Source organism: Eschscholzia californica, unplaced genomic scaffold, assembly GCF_041429995.1.
Source record: "Eschscholzia californica isolate CP2 unplaced genomic scaffold, dmEscCali1.0.p SCAF_6, whole genome shotgun sequence".
Lineage (NCBI taxonomy): Eukaryota > Viridiplantae > Streptophyta > Magnoliopsida > Ranunculales > Papaveraceae > Eschscholzia > Eschscholzia californica.
In genome coordinates, this window is record NW_028238483.1 from 30,895,825 (window position 1) to 30,913,894 (window position 18,070).

The 18,070-nt window shown below is 34.0% G+C and overlaps 1 protein-coding gene across 3 annotated transcripts; it reads right to left on the bottom strand.

The window, feature by feature from the left end:
• Positions 1-12,871: 12,871 nt before the first annotated feature.
• On the bottom strand, positions 12,872-17,853 carry IAA9 (indole-3-acetic acid inducible 9). Of its 3 annotated transcripts, none has more exons than XM_086646837.1 (6): positions 17,506-17,853; positions 14,993-15,714; positions 14,674-14,897; positions 14,417-14,558; positions 13,847-13,908; positions 12,872-13,222 (listed from the first exon to the last, which is right to left on the bottom strand). In XM_086646837.1, exons 2-6 carry the CDS (start codon positions 15,679-15,681, stop codon positions 13,185-13,187), a joined length of 1,155 nt encoding a protein of 384 aa, XP_086502963.1. In that variant the 5' UTR covers positions 15,682-15,714; positions 17,506-17,853; the 3' UTR covers positions 12,872-13,184. The 3 variants fall into 3 exon arrangements, with proteins under 3 accessions (XP_086502963.1, XP_086502964.1, XP_086502965.1); XM_086646838.1 differs by having other exon boundaries at positions 14,993-15,717; positions 17,506-17,824; XM_086646839.1 differs by having other exon boundaries at positions 14,993-15,916; positions 17,506-17,724.
• Positions 17,854-18,070: the final 217 nt, after the last annotated feature.

Below are 18,070 nucleotides of genomic sequence, written 5' to 3' on the forward strand. Positions count from 1 at the left end.
TTAAGAGCATAAATAATGGTCATTAAGGATAATATGTATGGTCTTCAACAAAAAAAAAAAAAAAAAGGATAATATGTATGGTCTCTAGGGATGTATGAGAAATTATATGACAATGTATGACAATTGTGAGCGTATTTCTTCTTTTAGGGACAATTGAATATGATTAAATGATGTATGATTGCATATTCTACTTGTAGAATATTAGTTTATTTCACAAAATTTAGTCTGCTTAATAAAATGAAAAAAATTATTGACTTATATCTAATTGAATTATTAGAGGTCATTTTGTGCAACAAAGATAGTAGCTGAGAGCAAAGTTTATATATATGGGCGTCAAATAGTCAATTACTAAAAGATAGGAAGCATATGGTTGATTAGTTCTTCTCGTCCTCAAGGGGCGTTCAGTAATAAGATAGAATACAGAGGATGAGTATTGAATAAATGATTCTGTGTCTTTCTCCCGGTTTGACAATGTTTTTAATTTGGTTTTGGTAATTGGAAAACTGGGTGACTTGCCACCGGCACTGTCAGTCAGATATGACAGGTTTTGACAAAGCCCATCTTTTCAACAGTCTACTACTGAATCAATCTTTGTAACAGAGCGTGGCAATTTAATGCAAGTCAGTAGCTTTGTCTTTTACTTACGTGGCAACCGATTGAGCCAGTATCTCCCACCGATACCCCCGGTCACCCATTTCTAGGTTTAGGGTTATCTCTACTTGTAAAATAGAGCAAAATCATCTTCAACGTTCAATGTTTTTTTTATGAAATATCATTAGATATCTCAGACTCACACTACACATTCTTAAAACATCTCCGACCCCTGGTTGGAGGGGCTGTAATTTTTTTTTAATGAAATATTATTAGGTATCTTAGAGACTCGGACTACACATTCTTAGAGCATCTCCAATCAGGGGGTGGAGGGGCTTCAAATTCAAATTTACATCCCCTCTCCCGAAGTTTAATCTGAGCGATCCTTAATAAGGGCGGGCTGAGGGCCCTAACTGATTGTTGGGAGATCCTAACTGATTGTTGGGAGGTCCCCCAATGGTCATGTTGGGGGTTAATCCAACCGGTGGATATGATCGAAGTTGTTGGATTGCATCCAACGGTCCAAATATATGTATTCTTTTAACGAATATTATTAATAAAAAAAGTTACTTTTTTTTAAAGATAGAAAACTACTAAATAATTTAAATGCATTAATAATCCAACTTTTACATAGATATTCTAACGATCCAAAATACATTTCTAATAACCGAGCGACTAAAATCTATTCATTGTCATTGTTCGATCTCGTATTTCACAAGTGTTCAACAAGATCTGTCTTTAACCGGATATAGGTTTTCTGACTTCTAACTCGACCCATACATTCAAGTAATTCGTCAAATTCAAATTCTAGGGTCTCAAGAGAGGCTGAGGTTGGAGCTGAATTTTAGGGGTTGAGCTGAAGATGTAAATTTTAAGTGAAAAAGTAATTTTTAGGACTTGAAACAGGTTGAGGCTGAAGATGCTCTTAGTTCTAACTTTAAGAGAAATTGGCACTAGTAGTGCCCCTATTACGACCATGATATTATGGCGTAGCGCATGACCATTCTAGTTGGCTTTCATAGATAGTCTTTTTTTTTTTTTGTTGAAAGATAATATATATTAGATAGAAATAAGAGTTCTATTACAATACAACTTGCAAAGAAAATAAGGTACTTGTTTCCAAACCTTCGATCTGTTTTTCTTTCTTGCCCATTTTGCCAATTTGTCCGCTGCTTGATTGAATTTCCTGCTTGTATGAGAGAATTTAACTATTTCCAACCTCCTTTTTATTTCCTGGATTCTTTTGATGTGTATTAGGGATTGCCATTGAATATTATTCTTTCCTTTCTGAAGATATTTTATGATATTGATGTTGTCACTTTCGATAATGATTTTTTTATATTCATGAGATTCTGCCCATTGTATTCCTTTGAGGATCGCAATTGCCTCACCTTCCTCCGCGTTTCTGCTTCTTGAGGTGTATGATGCAGCTTCGACCAATTGAGATTCATTGTCATGGACGATCAGGCTGATACCTGTGATACTTTGTGTGTCTATAAAAGATGCATCTACATTGATCTTTAAAAAGGATGTTTCAGGGGGGATCCATTTTCCTTGTTCTGTTTTGGTTTTTGTTTCATTCACTATTTGAATTTGTGGGAAAGTCGTAATGATGGTAATAATTGTGTCTAGCTTGTTGATTTCGTGTTGAAAGCAATGGTCACATCTAATTTTCCATATGTTCCACATAATGGTAGCGTAATGAATGTTGTTAATTGTGTAAGCCTTTTGGTCATTTATTTCCCAGGAGAAAATCCAATCTCGAACAGATGTAATATTTTCAGAAATTATGTTAAAATAGAACCAAATATTTTTTGCCAGAGGACAGTGAAGGATAGCATGTTCTATAGATTCTATCTCATTACAATTCAGCCAGATTTTGTTGTTATCAATATATTTTCCTATCCTATCCCTAACTGGGAGTGCTTTAGTACAAATTTTCCATAAAAACATTTTTACCCTAGGAACAACCGGTAGGGACCAAAGGAAGTTCCAATTAGGTGATTGGGGTTGGGGTGACTTTCATAGATAGTCAAAAAAAATTCTTTTCAATTTCTTTTAATACTGTAGAACAAGCAATGTAAGAATTTGAGTTGGTAGACAAAATTTATTGATATTTTAAGCAACATTTTTGTTAATGTTATAGAAGATATTTTATGACCATAAACTCTTGTGAATTTCATGTCTATTAAAATATATATCTTTAAACAACAATAAATTATTGTTGTATTGATAATTTTGTAAAGTCAGATTTTTAGAATTGTAAAACAAACTTTAAACAACGAACGTGTTCGTAATGTACTATATATCACATGTCAATGTTATATGGTGTGCCGTGTGCATAATGTACTATATACCATACATGAAATATGATACTGTATATCTTTATGACAATACATTATGATTACATATTTGTTATTTTTGTGTTGATGTAACATCAAGTGTGGTAAGAAAATATCTAAATTATTTTGAAAGAGCTTTGCGAGGCTGACAGATTGACATGTAGGTCTCTACACGACTCGAGCTTAGAACAGGTCGGGTCTATTGGGCATGATGAGCTGAAAACTGAGTCCAACCTGAGTCTGTACCGGGACATGGGTCGTAGGCTCATATGTAGGCAACTGTCAAATTCATGCCACTCGACCCGAAAGACAATATACTAGTGTATTATTATTATTATTATTATTATATTATTCTTATTAGTTATATAATATAACATACTATTATTTTATTACATTGTTAATGTATGACTATCATTGTATTATTTTTCGATAATTTAATATTTATTTATTATTTGTCATTAATGTTGTTACTATCATTTTTATTAATATTAATTTATCGTTATGAATATTAATTATTATCACATTTAGCAAGTTAGGATTTCAAATGTCCTTCATTTTTTGAGGACTGTTATCTTCTCTAAATTTATGCAGAACACACCAAAATGTCTATAAAAATCCAAATTCATCACTTAAGTTCATGGACTCTTTCTTGAATATTGGTTGAGTTCACCATGGATTCTTGGACTCTCCAGTATATGGATTTGAATGACTCGAACTTTCATGTACTCTCAAATGTATGAATTGGATGCCTTTCATTCGCGAATTGTCAAGTTTCAGAAATTAAATGTTGCAGGCATTAGTGGACTCTCAAGAGTCCATAAAATCCTGATTCACTACCGTTCCCAATGACGGACCCAAGAAATTTTCTTTGTGAAGACACTTTTAGTTAGAATGAAAATCGTCCAAATTTTTTAATGTGATGTGAAAGCTAGTAATTTTTGTACATTATTGTTACATTCAAATCAAATTCAACCATTATCGTCTTGTGAGTTACTTTGATTGAAATAAATATAAGTAAGTAGTCATATCACTCGTATACACATTCGAATTATATATAAAAAAGTTAAGGAAAGAGGGTGGACAAAATCATTTTAGAAAAATAGTCATAAAATAAAGCATAAGAATGATATAGAGAAAAATATTTCTAACAATGTTAATGAGAGTCATTGAATTTACAATGAAAAAAGACTAAAAAGTGAACTGATATGTAAATAAGGGCAGTCAAAATGAAGGAATATAGGACTAAAAACATAGCCAAATTCAAACTAGGGGGCATATCCGAATGTACTCATTGGAAAATTAAATAGACAGAAGTAAGCCTGGGGGATTCGAACGTGAGTCTGCAAAGCGACAACTCGAAGTAATACCACCACACTAACTATTCTTACATGAATGAAGTCTGGAGTTTTTACTGTATAATACATTTCACTTTTATAGGATAAGTGATGGGTCATGAAAATGTCCCATCAGAGTCGTTTAAATTAGTCGAGTTAGTCTGTTTCGAGTCTTTATTGTAATAAAATGGTTGGTTTTCTTGATTAGGTGTCTTTTGCAGAGTTAGGTGTGAAAAACGGTTAAAAATGAGAAAAAGATGCATAAAGGGTATTTTGGTCATTTGGAGTCAAGGATATTCTGGAAATTTGGTCAAGGTCAGTGCATGGTTGGAAAGTAGAGGTCGAGACGAGTCCGTAGGAGAAAACGGAAGTCAAATCGGAGTCCGGACGAAGGAATAAACCAAGGTCAAAGTCAGGTCAACATTTGGTCAGCATTCGGTACAAGTTCGGGCAAGTTTCTGGCCCGCGGTATGCTTAGGGACACGTGTCGATGTATGGAGGTTGGTATACGCGGTTCCCGTTAGCGCTCAGCAGCGAAGTAGCCCTTATAAGCTTGATCCGGTGGAGCGCGTTGCAACTTTCTTCTGTAGTCCCAATCCAACGTTTTAATCAAGACCGTTAGACTCCGCGTTTTCTAGATCCGACGGTTTCTGAACACCCCCTCATGAATCTATTATCGTGTAAACCGAAGCTTCTTAGCTTTCATGCTCCCGGACGCGTGTCCACTTCAAGACCATCCAGATCCGTGTTCCTCTCATCCAACGACCACTAACCCTTGCGCAAGTTAACACGGTGGATCCGATCACACACTAACTTCCAATCTACCTGCAAGCCTCTCCCATCATCCGACACATGTCCCCTCCCATTTATCTTTTAGAAATCAGACTTACCCTCCTTCAAAGCGACAAGTGTCTCCCATTTTCTCTGTTGGAACCCTAGCCGCCGGGGTCATGAGTAGAATTAGGGTTTTATTCATCTTTAAACCCCCATTTTTCTCAAAGTAACCCTTCCTTTTATCTTTTTTACCACTTTAACCCAACCAAAACCCTAACCCTATAAATAAATCCCTTTCTCCTCCATTAGAACTTAGACTTCAACAACCCTCTCAAAAGACTTCCTTATCTAATTTCTAAGCCACTTCTTATCCTCTCTTAGCCTCCTTTTCTCTCTACCTCTTCTCAACTAAAAACCCTAGCCACCATTCTTTTCTTCTACTTTCTCTACCACCTTCATCTTTTCTCTACATTTTCTTTCTAATTTCTTTCTCCTTCTAATTTCTTCTTCTAACCTTCTAATTTCTTCATACCTTCTTCTCTAAAATCTCTTCTTCTTCTATCTCTCTTCTAAATTTCTTTTTTTTATCTTCTAATAAGCTATTATTTGGAGTTTTGAGCAATATTCTTGAGATACTTGGAGCTTAAATTGGACATCAAAATGGAGATACATGGGAATATGGATTGGGAACATTCTTGGTGATTTCTTTCCATTAATCTTTTGTAATTCCATTTATTTTATGAATTCAATGAATATTATTTAGATTCCATGAGTAGCTAAATTTTGTATCTAGGGTGTAGAGGAAACCCATATTTGGGCTTATTTTGAGATATGTTATAAATCAATGAATCCTTATTTTGAGCTTCAATGCCTATTGATTGTCATTTCATGTTGATTCTATAACCTTATTATCATTCATGTATTATAATTAGATATTTCATGCTTTTATTGATTTATTAGATGAGATATGCCTTTTAGATCTTGAATGATAGTGTAGGAAATTAGTTTTATATGGTAGTCAATCATACATTCTTGATTTTGAATTGTGTTATTAAAGAATATATTCCGAAATCTAAATAGTTTATTATGTTAGATTTTGAGTTATACATGAGAAAAGGGATTTGTTAATTAATGCATGTTTTAAGTAGTCCATTTATGTGGTGAAATCGAAAACCCTAGATTCTTCTTCTCATCTTGATTTCATTCTTATTAGTCTTCTAGTATTGCTTTCTTTTTAAAATAGTTTCTTAAAAACAAATCAAAATTAATGAAAGGGGGTTTTAATTCGAGATTTAGATAAAATAGCTTGTCCTTGGGACGATACTCGATCTTATTTTCAATACTATAACTTGACCCCGTATACTTGCGGGAATAGACCTATTTTTAGGCCTATCAATAAGCACTAAACCATGGCCGTGTGGGGCACGTGTCCCCACGAGTTCCTACGTGGGTCCGCCCCTGATCGTTCCCCCTGAAGATGTACATATCAGAAGTCAACTTCACAAGCCAAAACATATTCACTTTTAATCCTCGAAGATTCATTTTCACACTAACTATATGATTTTTATCTTCAACAAAATAAAAACTACATATTCAACAACAAAAAAAAAAACTACATGATTTTAATGTTTCATAAATGTTTTATATAATGCTCTAAGGGTAACTTATTTACACAATTGTAATGTTTAAATCTAGTTCTCTCACTAAATCGTGATTTACATTTCTTTCAATTTTGAAGGTGTTAAGCTTACCCGTTATGTTCGGAGTCATTTACTCACAATTCAAGTTCTCCCCATAATGGAAAGAAAACATTATGATTGATGAAAAGAAAGGAAAGCAGAATTACGTGTTACAGACAATGCATTTGTTGTACGAAAGATACTTCGTAAACAACCTCACCTCCCACCACGCAGATTAATTGAAAAAAAACATTATGATTGATGGAAAGAGAGCAAAACAGAATTACGTGTTATAGACAATGCGTTTGTTGTACGAAAAATACTTGTCGAACAACCTCACGTCCCACCAGACAGAATGCTAGGTTGAAAATCACGCTCTTTTCATTTTCAAACAAACTGAAGCCCTTTCCTCTTGGTTTTGCAATCCAAAAATGAAATATCTCATTTGATAGCAAGTTGCTTGGCGCTCAAAGCGGAAGCCCCCATCTTATATTTAGAATCAGTGAGAATTTATAGCTTCAAAACAAACTGCATAAATGGTTGGTAGTCTGGGCAGATGCCCACTTCAACAAAATCCGATTATCATCAAAATCTATACAGTAAAATTTAGTTCTCCTACTAACGAGAGGAATCCCATTTGTACTTGAGAATAAATTTTCTATGACATAAGGATGTATAATACTACTTTCAAAGTCCAACCCAAAAGGGTGGAGGTGCATGAAAATCATGGACCACATCGGGCCTCATTCATTGAGTATAACTATTATTTAGTTTACTTGTTGAGTTTCTTTTACGAGGATTGAAATATCTGTACGCGAATCTCACCAAAAACTAATTACATTGCTCGACTTGTTTCGTTTAGTGAGAGGGTGGTTACAAAGATGCCACCAGAAAATATCTTAATAATAATATAATTCATGGCCAGTGACATTTATTTGCATAGAAGGTGGGTACACAAAACAATATTAGAAAATGGAATATGGTTGATAGGGACACATGTAGAAACCTTTACTAACACTCCATGAAAGGATAGTTAAGAAGAAGGTTGAGAGCAAATAATTATAATCCCAAGATAAGATTTTAATCCAATTTAATAATAAAGTCTTAATAATATGACCAAACCCTACCACCACCCTTTGACTAAAACCCACAATAAAATATTAGGTCATTGATCAATTTTTATTTTAATTATTATGTTAACTTAAGGGAGTCAATTAATTGGGTATGCCCCAAATAAAGTGAATTAAACTTCAAATTTTCCCACATATGCACATGATTTATTTAGACACCCCATATGGGTTTTCTCTTCATACTTAATTTTCAACACCAACTTGATCAAGGTTCTTTGCTTATTTTGACTAATTTTTTAGATTCATGAACTCTTAATCCATTTTTCTAGATCTTAAAATCAATTTTAAATTAAACCCTCATTAAACCCCATGTGTAATGCAGCTACATCCAGGGAGGTTCTCACGTTTCCTCTATGTTAAATTTCTCAAAATTCGATCCCAATAATTTGTTTAATAATAATGTACTTCAAATTATTAAAGATTGGGGTTTACTTTTTTTTTTCCCGCTGTTTTTTAATTACAAAACCGAATCAGTTGATTGTCTTAACAATTGAGTAAGCATGAGATTGATATGATATGATTAGTATAATTTGCTTAGAATAAAGACATTCTCATTTAATACACGAGGTTAAGTCGGACGCCAACGAGGCAATGTGTTGTCAAATTAAGATGGTTTGATTATTTGGTTAATTTTGTCTACTAATCAAAATAGTTAGAGCTGTAAGGGATTTATTAATTATTTCATGGTCCTCATCAACTAACCTAACCCTAATAAAATATATTAGAAAGGAAAAGATTTACTCAAATGATATTCTTTTTCCATTATTATTATTACTCTAGAAGTTTGAAATTATCATTCAAAATAAGTTTTAATAGTAATCCTACTACCAAAATTGTACGTTGAATTCTTAGTTATAAGGTTAACCTGATTTGGCAAATCTCTCGCGGAAATTACAATTTTCAAGTTCTTTGTAACCAGTCTGCAATTAAAATTATTTTTTAAAGTCATTTTAGTTGTTTAATCCGATAAAGTTAAGCCTCAGTGAGAGTAGGTTGATTTAAAAGTGTTATACACTCAGGACTCAAACAAAGAAAAGAAAGAAACAAATTGGTACAAACTTGGACTAGTCTAACACATAAAAAAGTGAATACTTATTGAATAGAAGTAGGTATGATGAAATAAATAAGAAGAAGAATCTGTTAGTGAAGGATAGTATAAAGAATATGAAAATGGAAGTGGTTTAGATGTTTGCAATAATTGGGGGTAAGACTGGCCCATTAACATGATTAGTATTACTTGCCACCATTTGTTAGTCTAGGTTCATCACTTTTGGATCCATTTTGTTAAAAATATACTCTTCCTTTTCTCTCTCTCCCTCTCTAGAATTTTCTTTCTCTCTCATCTCTCTAGCTCTACTTTATTATTTATATTAACAGGATAATGCATGTTTAGTGTATTTTTGTTGTTGTTAAATGATCATAAGGTATCAATCTTAATCCTATCAAAAGTAGTTCCCAAGTTTGAATTTTGAAATGGCCCCCAAAGTAGATTTTGATTTTTGAGGTCGTTATCTACAAATTCATAGTTCCTTTATTTTTCATTTAAAAATAAAATCTCTTGATTTATGCCAGAAAATAATCCACCTAAAGTGATAACTATAACTTTCTTTTTAGAATTGAAGTGATAACTATAACTTCCACAAAGGATGGTCTTTGGTATAGAAAGAGCGATATCTGGTTTAGGCAATGCGTTAGAAAGGTCAATTTATGTATTTGCTATTCCTTTACCAAATTAGTTTAAGGAGAAGGACTTAAATAAAATTAACAATAAATCTAATGTTCTATTCATTTATAGTTTTGTCTTACATAAACAACCCAACCCTAATACCAATCACTACTATCATCATCACCACTAGCATTAAAAAACTTTCAAAATACATAAGTTTGTTGTCTTCGTTTACAAACTTTTAATGATGCTTCAAGTTCTCACAGATGAGGAACCACCATTGATGAAGAAGGAGGCAACCTACATCAAGAAAGAAAAGTCCTTTGACTTAAACGAAAATATCGACTTAAACGAGGGCATCCACTAAAATCGATTTAAACGAAGACATATATAATGAAGATAATATGTCTAAGGTAAAGAAAAAGCTTTTTCTTGTCTTCCTTTATGGTTGAACAAACATTTTTAGCGTTTTAGGTCATTTTTGTTCCATTAAAGGATTTTCGGTTGGGTTAAATGTAAAAGACAACGAATTACGATCGACTTGGCTAAAATTTGTCTGTTTTTTCATTTGCTCTGGTTGAAATTTGTCCTTTTTTTCGTCCGCTTTGGACGAAATTTGTTATCCTTTTCAGTGGTTCTGGATGAAAATTTTCACTATTTCCTTGTTTGTAATCTTCATTGCAATATTGGTACTTGAAATATTCCAAAGTTACTGTAATCAATGTTAAAGCCTTAAAAATCTATGGAGATATCAAGCAATTATAATAGGTACATTATGGAGATGAATGTTGTGTTAGTCCTCTAGGGTTAGGGTTTCCATTTCTATCTATATATCTCTCTCTCTCTCTCTTTGATCCAAATGAATAGATTCAGAGGTTTTATCACTTTTGGTCGAACAGGTTTCAAGAGATTTTCTTTTGAGTTTTGATCGGACATACTTTTAGGGAGGGACTAATGTTTAATTTTGGAATATTTTAAAAAATAGTGTTTATCTCCCTCTCTAACCTAAAAAACTTGCTCTCCCTATCAAACGCACTGCCTTCGCTAAACATTGCTCTTCCCGTACAAAAAACACAAAAGATATACCACGTTTACTAGTCTAGTTCTTGTTTGATAATTATAAACCCACAACAAACGACAAATTTAGAGGTGAAATTTGATATTCTCGTAGGTATGTTAACCTAATATATAGTTTGTTTCATCCAAATATCTAATAGAGTGGCTTAATTACAGTAGGTGGATTTATATGAACTAGGGTATATCCCGTGCCCTATGGCACGGACACTTATATCAATCAAATGTTACGGAATTTATTGTTATATTTTATTGAGAGATTTTTATTAGTTATTATTTTTTTGTTTTTTTATCTTAAATTAGTTATTATTTTATTGAGAAAGAGAGATCTTAATTTCTTTTTTTAACCCTTGAAATTTATTTTGTTTCTTTTTTTCTTAAATTAGTTATTTTCTTACTAAGAAGGAAAGGATTGTTGTTTTTTAAATAGGTAACTTTATTTCTACAAAGGACTATATTTTAAATTTTGAGAGGGGCTTCTAGACAATATCCTTTATTAAAAAAAGATGTTTGTCCCAGTTATCGTTTTCCCTTCTGTTTTATATAATAGATTTCTAAATTGACCATTCAAAAGCAAAGTTAACTTTGTCATTTGAATTTCCTAGGGACTTTTGATCTAATTTTGCCGAAAGCTAATGCATAATTGATTTACTTGTGGATTTTATATCTTTTTTTTGTCTATATCTTGATATTGTTGGAAGATCCAGAATCACAAATATAAAATTAGATTCTAAATAGACAAAAATTGAAGGATTATTTTATTAGATTATGGTCATTTTGGGACCACTTGAATCCCCAAAGAAGCTAATCTTTGAGAAGATGGTAAATGTAGAAGTCAAAAGGTGCTGTCATCTTGTATTACAGAGTAGTTAAAGCTAAATAAACAACTAATAATAATGTGCTAAGAGATGGATTAGAGAGATTTTGGGAGCAGATATTTTTGTTTAGTGGGTCTTGTAAGTGCTAATCCCCAAATTGATGGGAGCTTTATATAATACTACTACTAGTTTTTGTTTATTACTTTTTACCTTTACTTTGTGCAATAATTCAATTAAAAGGATAAGCTAGTAATAAAGAATTTGGAATCCTAAGAAGACCTAGTTGATTTGGATATCTAAACTGATGTCATCATATATGCATATCTACTTTGCTGTTGTTTATTTATATTGTACTATCAATTACTTATTTACTTCAAGACATGAATTTGGGTGCCTCTAAAGACGCCCCGCATTTTGATCTTAATCCAATCCTCTCTTGGCATTCTCCGGGAGCCTCGAATGGAGGCGTCTGAAGCCCACGGATTGGGCCAATCCAAAGGCATTTAAACTGCCTAATCCATATTGTTCAAGCCCAACACGGACTAGGCCTAGTCCAAGTGCCCTCGGACTTCCCCAATCCGTGGGCGTGAAGAGAGAGTAAAATGAAAGGGGCGCCTTTTCATACAGAACAATCTCTTTCTTGAGTTAAAGATCCAAATCAAAAGTGAGATTTTCTTATGTATTCAAAATAAGATTGAAGAATTCATTCATGCATATCAATTTACAGATTAACTCACTTAGGAGTTGGGACCAAATCTTTGCTAGTAAACAGAGTAATCATATTCGTATCAACAGTTGAAATGTTGTAATTAATTACAACCATCTTAAGCATAAGATACTATTAAGAAGAAAAAAAAACGAAAATAAAAAAAAACTGCATAAGACACTAAAGAACCCATGTGAGACAAACACATGGGGTTTAGCTCACAAATTAACCATTTTAATTAGGGGACAAATCGACATTACACTAATAATTCATTACAAATCTTTCATGAACATTTTTATATTGATTTATATATCACATAGTTTGAGTTATATCCAAGATTCTTTAATCAATCAAAATCAGATCTAGGCCTCAAAAACACAAGCACAAAATCCATGATTTTTAATGCTGCTATGTCGATTGCACAAATCTATGGACGAAAATCAATAAAACCATCTGAACCTCGATAATGGAATTAAAGGGTGAATCCTCCAAGCTGCCCAAAAGGTGTTTGTCATCCAAACTAGGAGTCAGTTATCCCACCCAAATATTGGAGTCACTCATCCAACCGGAGTTTTGACCTAAGATTATTCATTAGGTCCCGGCATCTCTCTAAAATACTGAGAAGCCGTGAAGTTCAATAATCAGGGTCCCCTAGTTTACTCTCTTACTTGGAGTTCAAATGATAAAGTTTGCAGGGAAATTAGTGAAAATAAAAGTAAACACTAAAAATGGTAGCAACCACGAACAAGGGAGATGGTTTAGGGTTTGAAGATGAAGCACACTTCTATAATAAAATGTCACTTTACAGACAAAGAGGAATATCTGTAGAGAAAACTCTAATCAAACAGTTACCCATAATAATTCACCAGTTCACCTATCACAATCTTGTTCTTGATACATAGGATATAGGATATAAAACAGACTTCACATAACACTGGACTTAATTTCTCTGAAACTAAAAAAGTATAATAAAAATATGGATAGTAGACGAAGAATCTAACTGATAAGAAACAGCATCTTACTTTTCCCTGTAATTCTTTCCTTTTGAAATTACCGTGTTCAGATGCTAGCTAGTTCCTGCTCCTGGATTTCTCCACGGCCCTGGGAGCTGTAAATGAAGATAGAGAAATCGAGGAATTAAGACATTGTTCACTTTGTTACCCTGATCAACTATCATCTACTATAAATAAGAGATAAAGATTATCCTCCACCCAAATGGTTCTAGGGGAACTGAACCAGTGTACCTGATAGACAAATCGCTCTGGTATGTGGTACCCATACGCGACCATGTGAGGTGCCGGGGTCGTCAGGGGTATACCTCTTCAATACGCTATTTTGTATTGCGGTATGTTTTGGAATATTTTCGTGAACAATATATACTCTATATGATGCATCTATAACAAATTCACCTCCTTTAAGGCATTCTATGTCAATAATATTTTTTGAAACTGGACTACTTTAACCCAACTAGTCGAGCTTATAGATTTTCAGATTTACAAAGAAACTGAAGTAGAAGAGAGAAGATCCCGGTGCGCCAAATCTAAGGAAACATGTTAATGTGTTTTGGATGAAATTTTGTAGAAATTTGAATTGGAGAAATGGTTTTTGGGCCTACTTGATGACCGCCCTTTCGTTGTGAGTTAGCGAATATACTTACTTTAAAATGCATAAACTTGTATTATATGGTATGAGCAAGTGAGGTATAATTAAGAGTAAGAAGTTATAGACAAACCAAGGCCAATGGCATCAGAGCTCTTCATTATCCTCATCCTTCTGCAAGAGTCGATGAACATCCTGCCACATATAAACCTTAATTGTTAAAATTTATTAGCATGCAAACGAAATTAAACCAAGATAGAGTTTGAATCACCGATGTTGTCAATTTCTTCTCTTATTTTCCTCTCTTACTGAGTTTTGGCTTTTTATTTCCCCCCAAATTGTTGAAGTGGTTTTAAGTACACAGGTCTGGAACACAGATCATGTCATGGGTTTGTCTCCCAACATCTTGACTAAGGGGTCTAATATAAAATGGTGACTGCGTTCTAAGGCTTGCGAGTTTTTGGTTTATACATCTTCAAAACACAGAGTCACTATTTTGAAACACAAGGAAAAGCCAGTGACTGATTACAATTTTTGCAAGTGATTGTATTAATGTATTCCCTTATGCTCAGTTAAGGTCGATCATGCCATATTGATAAGAAAATGGAATTTCTGAAATTATTAAGTGAAAGTGGTTGCATAAGCAATTAAAGGTAAACTGAGCATTGAAAAAGTAGATACTAGGTAGAAGATTAGGGCTTACTCCCAGGGCACGTCTCCGACAAGCATCCAGTCACCATCTTTATCCTCGTACGTGAGTACATATTCTGATCCATGTAGTAGATCCCGAATCTTGCTCTCACTCATCATTTCTCTTCCAGAAGCTCCATGTGGTCCACATTGACCTGAAATAATAAACAGAAATCACTAACATTGTCTAGCAACCTTTCTTGAAAGGCAATGGAGAACTGTTGTTCTTAATTGAAATTCACAAGAATGGAAATCTTAAAAGTAGCTCACTGATAGTAAAGCAACTGAACATCCTTTCAAGAGCAGAAGATAACTCTTGATACTCCTGGTAGGTTCTCAGGTCGACTTTCCTCAAATAAGGAGCACCATCCATGCTGACCTTAACATATAAAGCACCTGGCCCGGGTTTTCCATCTACTTCCTCGTTGTTCTTCGTGGTGGCTAATGTGTTTTTCCTGAATGACCTTATCGGTGGCCAACCAACTACCTGAGCCCTGTGATGTGACAGAGGTTAGTAAATAGCTCCACGGTAAGGCTAATGATCCAAACAAAATCAGTGCAAGTTCTAATCAATATGACTTTAACATACTTGGCAGAAGGCTGATTGCTAGCATTATTTGCGAGAGCAATCTGGTTATGGTTACTCTCAGTGGCACAACGAGACCTCTCATTTGATCCCTTTGGCTGGCTAATATCTTTTAGTACCGAAGATTCAACTCCAGAGTACTCAGTCACACCAAGGTTAGCAGAATGTCTAGAAGACATGATTTGATTTAACCCTGATGTACTAGGAAATTTTCCTTGTGCACTAGATTGGGCTGCTTCAGAGTCAGAACCAGCTCCAGGAAACATCCAATTCCGTTCATTAAATACAGTACTTTTAGACTCTGAAAATCCATCCATAGCATCAGAAAACCCTCGTTTGTTGCCGGATACTATGGTCTTTGAGTAGGTACAGTCCTTTGAAGGAAGCAAAGGAAATAAGAGCTTTTCATCCAATTTCGCAGAGCTCAGCAAGCAAAGTTCAGGATTTCTTTCAGGAGATTGAGACCCGGGAAGCCCAAGTGTTAGCTCGGTGGCTCTCAAGTTCAGATTACTTTTGTTTTCCTCAGACAAGCTTGAGATTGTTGAGCTATCAACTGAGGAACCTTCAGACAGCCCCATATAGTTACGCTCCTTAAGTTCAGAGCTATTCTGGGAGATGCACTCCAAAGGAGATGAAGTCACAAGAGAAACATTGCTACTCCCCTCCAACGTAATACTTGCTATTGGAGACATTAGATCTCATAAACACGATGCACACACTTTGACCTGCTTGCAATCCACATACCCAAAATTATTTAGAAGAATATCTAACCTGTGAAGGAGTTCACCCAAACTAATCAATGAATTAAAAGAAGCTGCAATTTAGCTAAATATCTGTCAAAATCTCTGATGCGAATTAGTATTCCAACTTCTGTCTGTTCAATTCGTTTTTCATTCAAAAGTTCCTCCTTTTTCCCTTTTTTAACAGCTAAAAAAACATGAAAACTTTGTTTATAACACCCAGCTCTCAATTTAATTAAGGGGATTACATCCAAACTAAAACTCTACCTCTTTAATGAATAATCATCTTCGGTCAACGATGACAATACAAGTCCTTCATAACACGGAACTATCTTGGTTGTTGCATTCCGCTATAGTCAACCAAAACACGACAGTCACCATTTACAACCCCCCCCCCCCCCCCCCCCCCCCCATAGATACATAACCTAATCCCTAACATTTTGCAAGATAATAGTTTCTGAGAGATAAGGGTCAGATATTTCAAAATACAACCAAACCATGTTTTGAAATAGTGTAAGGGGTCAAGTTTAAGATCAAAGTAATTAATCCTAAATAATCCTTCATAATGATATTTGTGTCAGATGATTGAGGATCTGAATCACCACTTTTGGTTGATCGAAGCAACTAAAATGCGAAGAACTATTGAGCTTTGTGGTGAATTCGCCCAACGAAATCTACACTTCTCAATGCAAATGAAGAATCTAAGCTATGAGTATGAACAATTTAGAACCAAAATCTATGTATGATGAATTTTTATATAGGACCGCTAATCTGAAAAGGAAAGAGAAAATTTCCGTGATGGCATGATCAACTTGAGGAAACTAAAAGAGTTTTGACTAGAATAGTATCTGGAGCAAGATATGATCTTCACCTCATCTCAAGCGAAAATGGCGATCTTGTCCAAAACTAGTAATTCATATGTATTGGCTAGCCAACGTGTTGGGACCTTCATGAAGTGACTAGCCATTTTAAGAAAGAAAATAAGGAATGATTAGTGAGATAGACAAAGGATTGGCATGCTCTATATCTCAGAACTAAATATTAGCCACTTTACTCATTTCGCTCTAGCCTAGAATGCAATCAGAGTCTTAATGCATAACTATGAAACTTACAAATAAAATAGCAAAAGGCAAACCCTCGACATATGAATTCTGCCAATGAGAGACTGAACTTTTGCAGATTTTACACTATATAGCACAAGGGGGAAACTATTATCCTCCACTCAGATAGTGAGATATACAACATTTAAACTCCTCAAAATTGAGGCTTCAATATTCAGCAAGTATAATGATTCATAACTCCGGTGACCTAATAAATACAAGTATTTCTACACAAAAGGAACTAATTAAGCACAAATATTTCAAATCAACAAATTAACAAGCACAAATGCCTCAATCAAGCGAAATTTTATAGGGAATCTCTTAGTCTCATCAATTTCACTTTGAATAAGGATCCTAAAACAAAACAAAGAAAACCTAACTCTCTAATTGACACATCAAACACCATAATCAGGTCAATAAATGAACTAAAAATACATATACACATACGAAAAATCAAAGAACAAGAACAAAAACATCTAAATTCTAAAATAAACAAATAGCGATCCTCCGAACTTTAAACTTCAAAAATCACACAAAATTTCACACAAAGAATCAAAACAAAAACCTAAAACTCCATAACTGAAGTCTTGATAACTTGATTACAACCAAAATGCACTTCACAACTCAAACAAAACTGAAAAAACTCAGAGAAACCTAGAGAGATTGAAGAACTTACTTGGAGTTCCGTGGAGTTTTGAAGTTGCAGAAGATGAAGAAACAAGATCGATGAAATTGAACTTTCTAATTGAAAAAAAAAAACAGAATTCACAAAGAAACAAAAAGGTAATACTACTAACTAAGTTGAAGAAAACCTAAGGTCCCTCCATTAAGAAAGCAACAAAAAATTGGGATGTTTAGCTATGAAATACGAAACAGAAAAAATGAAAAAAAGCATAAAATGCTTTCCTTCTACTTTCTCTCTCTAAAAATATAAAATTGTCGTCTTATTGATAACTTCCTTTTTTATACTCCCAAGTCTTTACTGATTTTACCGCGAAACTAAAATGGACGGTTGATTCTCGTTAATTAAGAACATCTTAGTCGTTCGTTTTTTTCTTATTATTTTTGATCGGGTATTGTTCGGGATATGAGGATATGGTTGCTGCCGGTTCTTCTAGACTCTTAAAATGGGTTTTGATATTGTGCAAGTAGACCTAAATAAGTTAAGTAACTACACGTCTAACTTTATTACTTTTTAAGAATTTCACAATTTTCATGTCTTGTTAGATAGAAAACGGTAT

What these genes read in the sequence shown, in the direction of transcription:
- IAA9 (XM_086646837.1), bottom strand. Translation starts at nt 15,681, where the DNA reads ATGTCTCCAATAGCAAGTATTACGTTGGAGGGGAGTAGCAATGTTTCT. An exon ending in GTCGGAGACGTGCCCTGGGA is followed by an intron (nt 13,909 to 14,416) that starts GTAAGCCCTAAT and finishes TATATGTGGCAG; the next exon opens with GATGTTCATCGACTCTTGCA. An exon ending in CTCTGATGCCATTGGCCTTG is followed by an intron (nt 13,223 to 13,846) that starts GTTTGTCTATAA and finishes CTTCATTTACAG; the next exon opens with CTCCCAGGGCCGTGGAGAAA.